A 12127-nucleotide genomic window follows, 5' to 3' on the forward strand; every position below is an offset into this window, starting at 1 on the left:
TGGCATTGTAATGTGTGTATTTTAGCTCTTGCTTCTTTGCTTAATATTTGTGAGATTCATCATGCTGTGTGAAGTTCCAGTGTATTTTCTCTGCTCTGAGGCCATCCATTGTGTGATTGCAATTTTGTTATTTCTATTGTTGGGGAATATTTGGGTTATTTTATGTCATTGTTTTTGTCTTACTGTGAACAATGCTACTATAAACCTCACTTTGTATAAGTATCTCTGGGTATATACCTAAGAAAGGATCCCTGGGTCCTAGGGTATGCAAATTTCCAAAATGATCACACCAATTGCCCTACCCACTAGCAATGGATGGGCATTCCTCTTGCCCTTCATCTTCATGTAAACTAGGTATTGTCAGACTTTTTAAAGTTTGGTAATCTGATGCATAATGGTGATTCATTGAGTGTTTAATATGCATTTCTCTGTGTACTTATTAAGTTGGACACTTGTTTCTGTCTGTAGGCCATTTGGATTTCTACTTCTGTGCACCATTTTTTGGAAGATTTGACCCATTTTTCTGCCAGGATGTTTGTTTCAGCCATCTTTGGATCCTGCTGGAGCTCTCTTTCTCTGTTTTAGAGTTACTGCTAGGTCCACAGCTCAGTCACCTCAATTCAAGTGGTGGTTTGTTTGAAATGGGTTTTTGAATGGGTTCTTATAGGCAAGTAATGCCTTATATTCAGAAAGAAAGGATGTTTTGCAATAGCATAAATAACCATATTTGGGGGAATACTAGGAACTTTTTCCAATACAGAGAAATAAGGTTGTGTTCTTTCCTGAGAATGCAATAATTTGGGATGGTCTAGATTTCACATTAGTCAAAATTATTTATGTGTATCTTTTTGTGTGTGTGTGGTACTAAAGATTTCGAACTGTTAATAAATTTTCTAAAACTGGAAACCAAGTTGAAAAGCTGAGAAGGCATCTCCCTATCCATTCTTTACTAAGAGTTTATGTCAGAAATTGTAAAGTGATGGTGATGGTCTGCTGATATTTTTTATCATATAATATATGGCCTGAACTAAAATGTTTTATTTTTTATTTTTGGTTGAGGCAATATTTTAAAATTTAGATATCTTACATAAAACTATGGTATTTTGCCTTATTTTTGAAAACTTTCAATCAGTAGTAGATCCACATTCACACACAGCAGAAATTTCCTAGATCTGAGTGATGGTTCCTTATCAGCAATGGAGTCTGATTGTTTTCCCCAGTATCCAATATCCCTTTCTCCCATACTAATGGATTTTTTAGCTAGCCATGTGACTGCCCCAAATAAAGACTATATATGCCAGTGTCCCTTGCAATTAGGGATGCTCATGTCTTTCTGGCCAATGGGGTTAAGGAAAGTGGGTAACTTTATCATATAACACTTGCTTCCACATGCTAGGTATGCAGTACATATATGTAACACATACTTGCTAAGTGAATAAATGAACTTAATGGTAAATCACAGCTTCTACTTTAGTGAGGTCTTGATTGCCACAAAATTAACTATAATTCAAAGAATAAGTGAATGCTGGGATCATACAGTTCACACAGACCCAGAAAATAGCACAATATGCATGTGGTTTGTGGTGATGATTAAAAACAAAAATGTGCCCTGGCTGCTGTGGCTCAGTGGATTGAACATTGGCCCGTGAGCCAAGTGTCGCTGGTTCGATTCCCAGTCAGGGCACATGACTAGATTGCACATCAGGTCCCCATTTGAGGGCGCGAGTGAGAGGCAACCACACAGTGATGTTTCTCTCCCTCTCTTTCTCCTTTCCCCTCTCTCTAAAAATAAACAAACTAATTAATTAATTAAAAATTTTTTTTTAAATAAATAAATATAAAAAATGTTTTTAGTCTGTCATTTTAGAACATATACATGCATTTGCCCCTCCTAAAAAACTGACAAGCCAACTTCTTTAAAAAGGAAATGGGATTTGAAGGACAGGACAGAGTATAAAAGAAATTATTAAGAAAAATAAATAATATTACTTGAAGTTGACAGGTGACCTTTAGTATGAAAAATTGGATTGTGGTACATTTTGGTTTTCAGGAAGCCCAAACCAGTTTCTCAAGATTGTCAATGTGGTTAAGCCATACTACTCAGATTTCAAATAAATAGAGAGATTTATCCTTATGTAAGAACAGGAGCCAAGTGACTTTATTTCCTGTAACAATTCATAAAGCCAGATCTTTCACCTTTAAGAAGGACCATGAACCTAGTTTTGAAATGAATGTTGGCAGGTGCAAATCATAGTGTCTCCAAGCTAGGAGACACTCAACCCTAACTCTCTGTTGCTACTGAAAGACAGTAAGTCTATGTATAGTTTGCTCAGTGGGTTTACTTCGTTGCCCGTGGCATGATCAAGAAACTTGGAAACCAGAATCAGAAAACAAGCTTCTGTAGTCAGTGAAGGAGAGTCACTTACACCAAACCTGATTAAGTAACAGAGTGAACAGTTTCTAAGACAGCACAGCACAATGTGGGCCAGACAAAACCTGTCTTCAGGCCGTACTTGGCTTCCCATTTGACCTATAGCAATTGATGTATGAGTGTTGAATGAATGCTTCAGAAAAAGATTCACCTTGGATTCAATGTTTGGTTCTCCAGTTGGGGGTTCATTTTTTTTTTTTTTGTTTTTTCAGTATCATGATTCACTTTGGGGCAAACCCTAAGAAACTAATGTAAAAATGCATAAATGGTGAATTTTTAAACTAATGGGTTAATATTTTCATTGGTAACTAGGGGTGAGGGTTAAGGGGAACTATGTCTTTGCAAGAAATGAGAATGCAATGGTTATGGTCTTGGCCTTTTAAGCCAAATAGACTGAATTTGACTTTTGGCTTCTCCTCATAGCTTCTGTGAGACATTGAGCAAGTGGCTTATCCCCTCTAAGCCTCACACTCACACCTGTAAAGCTGGGTAATAATAGTACCTACTGCATGGGAAGAGCTGTGATGAAACTTACCTGATACCAATAATACCACCAAAGTGCATTGCATAGTGCCTGGCTCTTGGTAAGTTCTCTACAAAGAGTCACTAGGGTATAGGTACAAAGAAGTGGAAAGTAGCAGTTACCGACACGCTGCTTGATGAACAGCTCTTTGATCAGGATTTTGAGTAGCTCTTTCAGGACCTTGTGCTAGGCTCTCATAGACTCTGGAGAGTCATGTCTGCTCCTCAGAGACTACCTCTTTAAATATCTGGGCCAGGTAGAGAGTGTTTTCTCTCATACAGTGCGGGACCAACTATGACTGGGCCATATCACCTACTCTCCTTCTGTTAAACTCCATAAAGATCACACTCTTTTCTTTTGACAACCAGAATTTTGCCATTTTATAATTAGATAACAGTTGACCTTACATGGGGCACATTGTAGTTCACTTGATGAAATTTAAACGATACCTTGAGTTTCTTTAGAAACATGTTTTCAAGTCATCTATTCCAGTGATTTCCACAGATGGCAGAAATAGTATATGAGTAATAGACAGGTCTACCTAAACCTCTTTATTGCAATGATATCTATTATGAAATATTGGTAACACTATGTGAATGGTTTTATGATAAACAATATTCTAAAAGGGTAGTCACTAAAGATAATTATGAGGTTGCTATAAGAAGATGGTGAAAATATATAACAAAATTTGAAAAATGCTATATTAAAATAGAATATAGATTGTGCATATCATAACAATTATGTGCAATAATATAGATACATACAGAAAATATGTGATGAAAGTGGCTGCAAGTTTATGAGGAGAATAAGGAAAATGGGGTTAAGGTAGTTTAATACGATTATTTTATTTATTTATTTTGGTCTTTTTAAACTTTAAAATATCAAATGACTTTTGGGAGGGTTGTCAAAATAGGGTCTATCTCTGGTTAGAGACCAGAGTCTGATATGTGCTGAGAAAGGTTTAATAGAGCCCAATGTGCCATACTTATTTTTCAGATTCGTCTGGTTACTAGCTTGGATAATATTGTAGGTAACAGTGACTGACATTACTGTCCTGCTCTTCTTTTTAGTGATGAAAATGCCAGGAAAGATTTAAAGACTCTGCCAGCCTTTCCAACCAAAACTCTTCAGGAGCATCCGTCCCTTGCTTACTGGTAAGCCAGAGCAAAGACAGCATGTGAACCTGTTATCACAGCCTCCACTGAGAACTGCATGCTTCTCAGTAAATTAAAAGAAATATAAGTGAAGACAATATCAAATTGCCCACCAAATGTGTCAGAGTAACTGTAAGTAGACTGTGATCCTTTCAGTGAAAGGATCTTGTCAAAGTTCCCTGAGAATCATTGTACCAAGATTATAGTCATTTGTAATGAGCAGCTGGCTGTGTGCCTTCCTATCGAAGTGAGAAGGCCTGCAGAGCATGCTTTAGTGAACATAATCCTCACTGGATGTGCAGTCATTGTGTAATATGGTCCAAAGCTAGCGGAATGCAGTATAAGTGGTATAAAATACAAAATTCCTTGGACAGAGGTTTTCTTAGTAACCAGAAATGACCTGAATGACTAGCAGTTTCCTCTAGGGCCAGAAATTGTTTTGTATTTTGAGTTTATTTCTTTGTATTTTAATGAATCCATAGTACCAATTTTTTATGTAATGTTATTTTTCTAGAGAAGTACTTTTTTCCCCCTTTGAATTACTTACATTCATACTTTAAATATATTTTGCTTGGTTAAAGGCTCCAAATCCTGCAGATGGTTTTCCTTTCTACTAAAATATTGATTACAAAATAAATATTCAACATTAATAGCTTTAATATGAAAGGTGGAATACATTTCCCAAATAAGCAGTGAAAATAAGTACTAAGATCACATTGCATCCTGAGTCTGGAACTTTAAAAAATCATTGTTAAGTAATATTTTCTTGAAAAAAGAAAGACCCAATTACTATTGATTACCAGATGTATAGAGATAAGAACATTTATTATTCTAGCTTATACTTGAAATATGACTGAAAATGCTACCTGTCTGAAAGTAGGGTACAATAGTTGAATGCCAAGGTCACTGGACTTCAGCTCACATCTCCCCTTTTCAGCCAACATTTTATCCTAGAATAATAATGAACGGTTTTCCCCCAATGCAGTGTGTCCCAAGTAGCGACAATAGAGTATTCTAGATTGAACACACACTCTAAAGCAGTTTCAATTCTTTCTAAGTCTTTCTGAATAATTTAAGGAAACTATCTTTAATACCTAGTACTTGTTGATCTCTCTTTACTAACATTATTTTGTATTTATTATATTTTATTCAATTATGGAGAAGGATATTAGTTTTTCATTTGATAAATTGATACTGTTTCTTCTAATAAATTGTTTTTAAATTAGTAATATATATTATATAAATATATTATATAACATATAAATTAAAAATCATGACAAGATAGTCAAATGTCTGAGGTTTGAATCCTTCTGAATCCATGTCCTACAGAAACAAATGTCAGCCAGCTTCTCTCTCCCAAATAAGATGATGAAGGCCTTCCTTCTCAAGTTTCTCAAATAGACACCTGAGAAACTTGTAATAAGTCAGTGTCTCAGATAATTATGCATTACCATACTTTTCATTTCCTTGTTTTACAGTGAGGACAGGGTAATTGAGCATTATTTGAAAGTCAAAGGTCTGACTCGAGGTCAAGCTGTGGTTCAGTAAGTGTCTTTTTTTCCTTTTGCTTAAATATAACTTTAATGTCTTCTTTTTGCAGAAGTCATCTGAAATGATTTCTGTTGTGTGGTTTATGTGCATGTAGCCCTTATCTGATTAGAAATATCTTACCTTAAATTGTAAAATGTCTTTTCATTCCATATATTGGTGTTATCAATTCAGATGCCACCAGTGTCAGGCAGGTAACAAAAATGAGAAATGTAGACCAAGTATGAGGCAATAGGGAATGGTGGGGATTGTGGTGAACTGGAGAGCTTTTGCCCTGAGTAGAGGCAAAGCTACACAGCTTAAAAATTCAGTCAAAATGTTATCAGATCTTTGATATTTTCCAAGAAAAGCTGGAATTTCTGATTTTTAAATCCTATTTTAAACATTGCAAAGTAATTTTAAGAAATTTTAATACAGTGTGAGCCAAACAAAACCTGTCTGGCAGCTTTGTTTGGTTGCCAGGTTTGTGACCCTACTTTGAATGTAACACAAAGTTTTCATGTTGGATAATCTGTTTCTTCATGCTACCGAGAAAAGTCATACTGATATATTTCTGCATTTTCCACTCTTAGAGTTACCACCCATTTATTAAAATTAGTTCACAAGTGCCCTGACTGGTGTGGCTCAGTTGTAGGCATTGTCCCACAAAGCAAAAGGTCGCCAGTTCGATTCCCAGTCAGGGCACATGTCAAGGTTGCAGATTCTGTCCCGGTTCAGAGATGTACGAGAGGCAACCTGTCGATGTTTCTCTCTCATATTAGTGTTTCTCTCCCTCTCTTTCTCCTTCCCTTGCCCTCTCACTTAAAAAAAATTTTTTTTCACATTACATTAAAATTTTAAATTATAAAAACTAAATTAAAAAGAAAACTATTGAATATAGCTCAGAGCATGTGAGAACTGAAATAAAGCCTTGGAGGCTGCTAATTCCCAGTCAGTTTATACATAGATTTCCCCTATCCCTACCTCTTACACTAATTTTCTTAGTGTCATAACACACCTTCTGTAATCTTCAAGGTAGAAATCAGAAGTTAGTAGTCCTAAAGTTGAATCCTTGACATTTTAATTCATTTTGCCTATCTTCTGAAATGAAATAACTAAAAGAGTAAGAATTTCCCTGAGGATTTTAGGTTAGGTTAATGAGCATATTGTGAAGTATCCTTGCTTAAATGGAGTCTTTTTATTTCCCCTGATCATTATCACTGTGGTTCCAAATAAGGAACTGTCTAACTTGGTAGTTAAGGCTCTAGACTTCAAAATTCAACTCAATCTATTAGAATCCTGGCTGCACAGTATAATTGCTACATGACCCTGGCACGCTTACCTGACCCCTTATATGCATTTACATATAGGCTATTTTCTTGCTTTTAAAATTATCAAATTATCGATTACAAAGTCCAGAGCAATTAATCTTCAAATATCATTAATAAGTCCACTTTTATCAAATAAGATCTTCAATTCCTTGTAGGCAGAGAGGCAGTCTTACACAATTTAGTCCACTCTATGAAGTCTTAGAGGTACACAATAAATACTTATTGAATTTTTAAAAGTAGCAAATGGTTAGCACCATTGCTTGAATTTTTATTTTTTAGGGGGGAGTGGTCATACTTTTTAAAATCAGGTTTTTATACAATAAAATTCACCCTTTTTAAGTATGTTTCTAAAAGATTTGACTTAGGAGTTGAGTATATATTTCTAAGAGTTTATCACAATCAATACATGGAATAGTTCTATGTTTTACTTTTTATGAGAATGACCCAAAAGTTCATTTTCATTGCTTTGCATTATTTGGTGCTTAGTTTAAAAAATACTTACAATTTGAGTGTATAATACAGTACAATATGTTTCTAAACCACATGACTCTTAATATGTAGAAAATAACATTTCCTGTAGCTTTTCGAAATTAAAGTTTTGTTAGTAACTTCCAAACATTTGGATAAAGTAAAATATATTATTCCCTAGAATGGCTTATTTTATTTCAAAGACATGGTTATAATGAAAGGAGATACAAGTTATGTTTCTTTTGGTCACTTTCCCCAGAAGGACCCTCTATTTTAATAAGGGGCTATAATATATATTCATTTTCTACAGGTATATGAAAATAGTAGAAGCTCTACCAACTTATGGAGTCCATTATTATGCAGTAAAGGTAAATACTTTTACATGGCTAAGCTTTCATAATGCCCATGTTATTCTATGAGAGTTACTGAATTACACCAACTTTCTAAAAGCACATAAATCAATGTACATATATATATTTAAATTGTTTCTAGAAATTTGAGCATTGAGAATAGGATTGATTTTCTTTAAAAAGATTAAAGCTTGGTTATATCTTGTCATTTTTAGCAAATTATAAAATACATTTCTGCCAAATATTTGCTATGTCTAAATGTTTTCCCAAAGCCTATTAGTCCTAAGATATTCAGATCATCCTCTTTTGGCACACCTGTTCCATTAGCTATTCTTACTTATATTTCTCTTTTCCAATTATTTCCCTTTCTAACGCTACCAGAAGTTCATTTGATAGTGCCTTTGTATGAGAACCATACACTCCCCAATGTCATTTCAATAACTTCATAAAATCCTCACACTTTTTTAGAATTTGCAATACCAATTTTTGGTTGATATGCTTTGTATTTGTGTAGTGTTTTCAGATGTCTATAGTAGGGAGAGATTGACTAATAAATAATGTGCAATGATAAGGGATAAAGCAGGTTAAGACCGGAATGTTGTTTGAAAGAGGAATAGTTTTCTAATTGATCAATTTTGATTGACTTTTCAAATTCTAACAATGTTTGCAATTCAAAATGGTGGGGAATTGCATAATAAATTCTTGCGTAATGGGGACACCCGCACTAAAAATGTATACTAATGCAACTTTAATTTCTACTGATTCTTAGTGTACTTGTCTATGGGTATATGTTTCAGCCTAAGTTTTTCTTTCCTTATGTCAATACATCTTTGCTTTTCAAGACCTAAAAGATAAATTTATGTAAAAGAATTTTTCCCTCCCCATATGTATCTCAAAGGCATTATTCAAATATCCTGTTCTTCAGTATTCCCATGTGCACTGTTAAGTGTATTGTAAGCATCAGGATTTGGAACCACTTTTTGTATCTTTGTAATTCTTTGGAAAGTTCCCTGACCTTTATAGCTGGTTACTAATCAAGAAAACAAAGAGCTTTTCTTTCTTTCTTTCTTTCTTTCTTTCTTTCTTTCTTTCTTTCTTTCTTTCTTTCTTTCTTTCTAATAGATAACTAGCTTTATACTTCAAATTAATTCTTGAATTACTTACATTTTATTTCTTCTCCAACTGTTTAATCAAAACAGTAATGCTTTATTGTTTTTGATAGTATTAATAGGTCTGTTGTGACTTACAGATCTTATTTGAAGAAACCCTAAGAAGGCATTTTAATAACAACTTAGGTTTTTAAGTGCTATTTTGTTTACCAAGACAGCTTTGTTTTGACTTGCTTATACTTGTTAAAGAATGAAACTGATGAAAATTACTTTACTTCTAGAAGACTTAACAATTAGGTCTTGGTTCTCATGCTTTTCCATCTTCCAGGATAAACAAGGACTTCCTTGGTGGCTTGGAATCAGCTATAAAGGAATAGGCCAGTATGACTTACAAGATAAAGTGAAACCTCGGAAAGTAAGTGTGAATCATTTTAGACACTTAGGAGAACCTTGAGCTGTTCTAGAGCTTGGAACATTGCTTTAAGAGGCACTGAACAGCTTTGTTTTAACTTGCTTATACTTGTTAAAGAATAACAAGAACGTTAGTTAGGTTGGTGAAGCCATGGGTTCAGGGAAGGCTCAGGTTAAGTGTGAAATGTGTGTACAAAGATAACACTGATCACAACATAGTTCACAAGTGCGTACAAGGAGGTTTCTATCTTAAGTGAGTATGAACAGGACGATGTACATATTTAATTGGATGGATAAATGGATGAATTGTAAAGACATAAGCCAAAATTTTTGGTGCTATTACTTCTCAGCAATATATTTATGAGTATTGTAATCTTTGTTTTACTACTCTTGCTATTTTTGCTTATCTCTGTTTCACAACTTTCCACATTAAACATGTCTGCTTTTTGTAAAAAAAAAAAAAAAACTAAATTATGTGCTGTTTAGTAAAGGGTCACACTTTGTCAGATTGGACTTGCCAGAGCTAATAAGTTACATTATTTCAATTTGAAATTTGATTATGAAGTTGTTTCTTTCAACCCAAGCACAAACATACAATACATTTTTGTCTATGTAAGAACTGATGAGTCCATAGAGAAAACCATCCAGCTGCCCAGGCCTAGTCAGTATTCTAAGGGTGTAAAGGTTTCCTCATGCTGCCTTGTCAGTTTTGCCACCCTCCCTATGCTCTGCTGCATCATTAGGAGTCACAGCAGTGAAACAATGGCCTATAATAATAGACTATGGTCAGCCTGCCTGCATTATTATACCCCAACATCACAGCATTCAATAACATCTATCATTAATGTGTTTTAGAATAACAGCCATATGCTTCATGAAGTTAGGACCTTGTAATCATACCATGAGCTCTTCATCTAAGTGTCCTTTTAGTTTCAATCAATGTGCAAATATTCCTTTGAGTTGAGAAAATAAGTAAATCTCCCCTTTTCTCCCCATTTTATGGTGATGACACTAATTCAGACAACGCAAAATGGTGGGCCCGGGCCACCAAAGTCCTCTTCTACTGCCTATCCAGCTCTCCGAATCAGACTATTTGGGCATTGAAGCTTACCAAAATTATCAATAAAAATATTAAGACATTAATTCACAACCAAAATCTATCTAGGTGAGGACAGTGAGAGAGCATGTATGTAATCATACAGATAGAATGTTGTCTCTGTAAGCCCTATGACCAAGATCAGTTGAAGGAAGAGGATACTTGAAAATTTGCTTCTGAGACCAAATTAGAAATGAGGGCCATATAATTTTTTCAAAATTATTTTTATTTAGTTATATATTTTAATTTTTTACTAAGATTTATAAATATTTATTGTAAAACCAGAAAAAGCAACCACCATAGAAACATGTCAGTGAGAGCAGGAAGTCCTTCTGTAGTCCCCATTTTTCTCCCACAATGACCAGTGTCAAGAGAAAGCTGTGAAATGGTTCATTTAGACTTCGTCAGTGTGTACTAAGCTTTTACAGAGAAAAAGAAATCTGGCTATGTATCCTATTCCACACTTGGTCATATTTCTTCAGGTCACTTAGACAGAGGTCTCTTTTTAGTCTTTGCAAAGCTGCCTCATTCCATAATGAGGAAATATATGATGTATTTAACTAACTCTCTTTCAATGCCTATTATGGTGTTTCCATTGGGAGAGGGTGGGTCAGAGTTGAGTCCCAGCCATGGAAATAACTAATCCCTCATTTATGCATTTTATAAGATCAAATTATGGTTTATGTTTTCTTAAGGTAGACCTCAGTGAGGTAAACATTTTTTGGTAATATATTTCTCCCCTTAATTTTACTTTAAGAAATAACAAAGAGTCTTACTGGTTTTTTGAATCTTGCATGAAAAATATAATTCAAGTTGGCTCACAAGTAATTTCTTAGCCGACATGGCTGTTAAAATTGAGATTCCCACAGACTGGAAGTGCTTCCACTGAAAACAGCCAGCCTTCCCCCAGAAGAATGGCAAATCAGAATGTTCACAGTGAACAGCGCAGTGAACTTGCTCTTGATTGCTCGTGACTCACAGGCCTTTCTTTCCCTTACCAGTTTCACAAAAATTGGTAACTGTTGTTTGACACTGATCATAATTAGCTGTACCTGTTCATTCCAGAGTCTAGACAAGGATCAGAAGCCACTTCCTTTTTTCAGTTTGCAGAGTTTTCCTGTTTCATTTATAAGATATGCCATTCAGCTCAAAAACCATTGTTTGCCTCCTCCTTTCTTATTCTGTTAAACCTGACAATTGGTTTTGTTTCTGCAACTATTTTTCCACATCTAAACAATTTAAGGGTTTATTGGAGGAAGGATGGCTTATAAGTCCCTGCCTTGAGACCAGCTGGCACAAATGAAAAAAAATGCATCATTTAAAGGGCTATGAGAGCAGACTTACAAAAGGAGGATCATGGCTTCTGCTGTTTGCATGGACCTGTGCATGTAGCAAGTTACGAATGGCTGGACATGTATGAAGGTCAAATTGGCAGACTCAAATGAAACAAAGGCTGGAATGGGAGGCCTTGAACATGCTCAGCCTCTTGAACCACATGCCTGCTGTGTTATAATTATATGAACTGAAAACAGGCCAGAAGGAGGAAGAGTTGCCAACAATAAGAGAGACCAACTGATGCCAGAAGGCTGTTTTGAAAAGAGGTTGGTCCAAGATCCACAGGCTGAGTCCTTCTGTCCTTTCCACATAATGTCTATCAACTATGGCCTGTGAGTGTTGGGGCCTATGTTTGTCTTCCCTCCCAGAATACCCAACAAGTGCCCTTTATA

At 35.1% G+C, this 12127-nt stretch overlaps 1 protein-coding gene across 3 annotated transcripts in view; it reads left to right on the forward strand.

The window, feature by feature from the left end:
- Window positions 1–12127, forward strand: part of FRMD4B (FERM domain containing 4B) — a 142443-nt gene that overhangs the window by 91712 nt on the left and 38604 nt on the right. For all 3 annotated transcript variants that reach the window (XM_090283847.1, XM_090283848.1, XM_090283849.1), the window contains 4 exons: window positions 4025–4108; window positions 5587–5652; window positions 7745–7802; window positions 9222–9308. In XM_090283847.1, coding sequence (XP_090139973.1) covers window positions 4025–4108; window positions 5587–5652; window positions 7745–7802; window positions 9222–9308 — 295 coding nt within the window. The remainder of the gene's footprint in view (window positions 1–4024; window positions 4109–5586; window positions 5653–7744; window positions 7803–9221; window positions 9309–12127) is intronic.

This window comes from Furipterus horrens, unplaced genomic scaffold, assembly GCF_987537825.1.
Source record: "Furipterus horrens unplaced genomic scaffold, mFurHor1.1.pri manual_scaffold_7, whole genome shotgun sequence".
NCBI lineage: Eukaryota > Metazoa > Chordata > Mammalia > Chiroptera > Furipteridae > Furipterus > Furipterus horrens.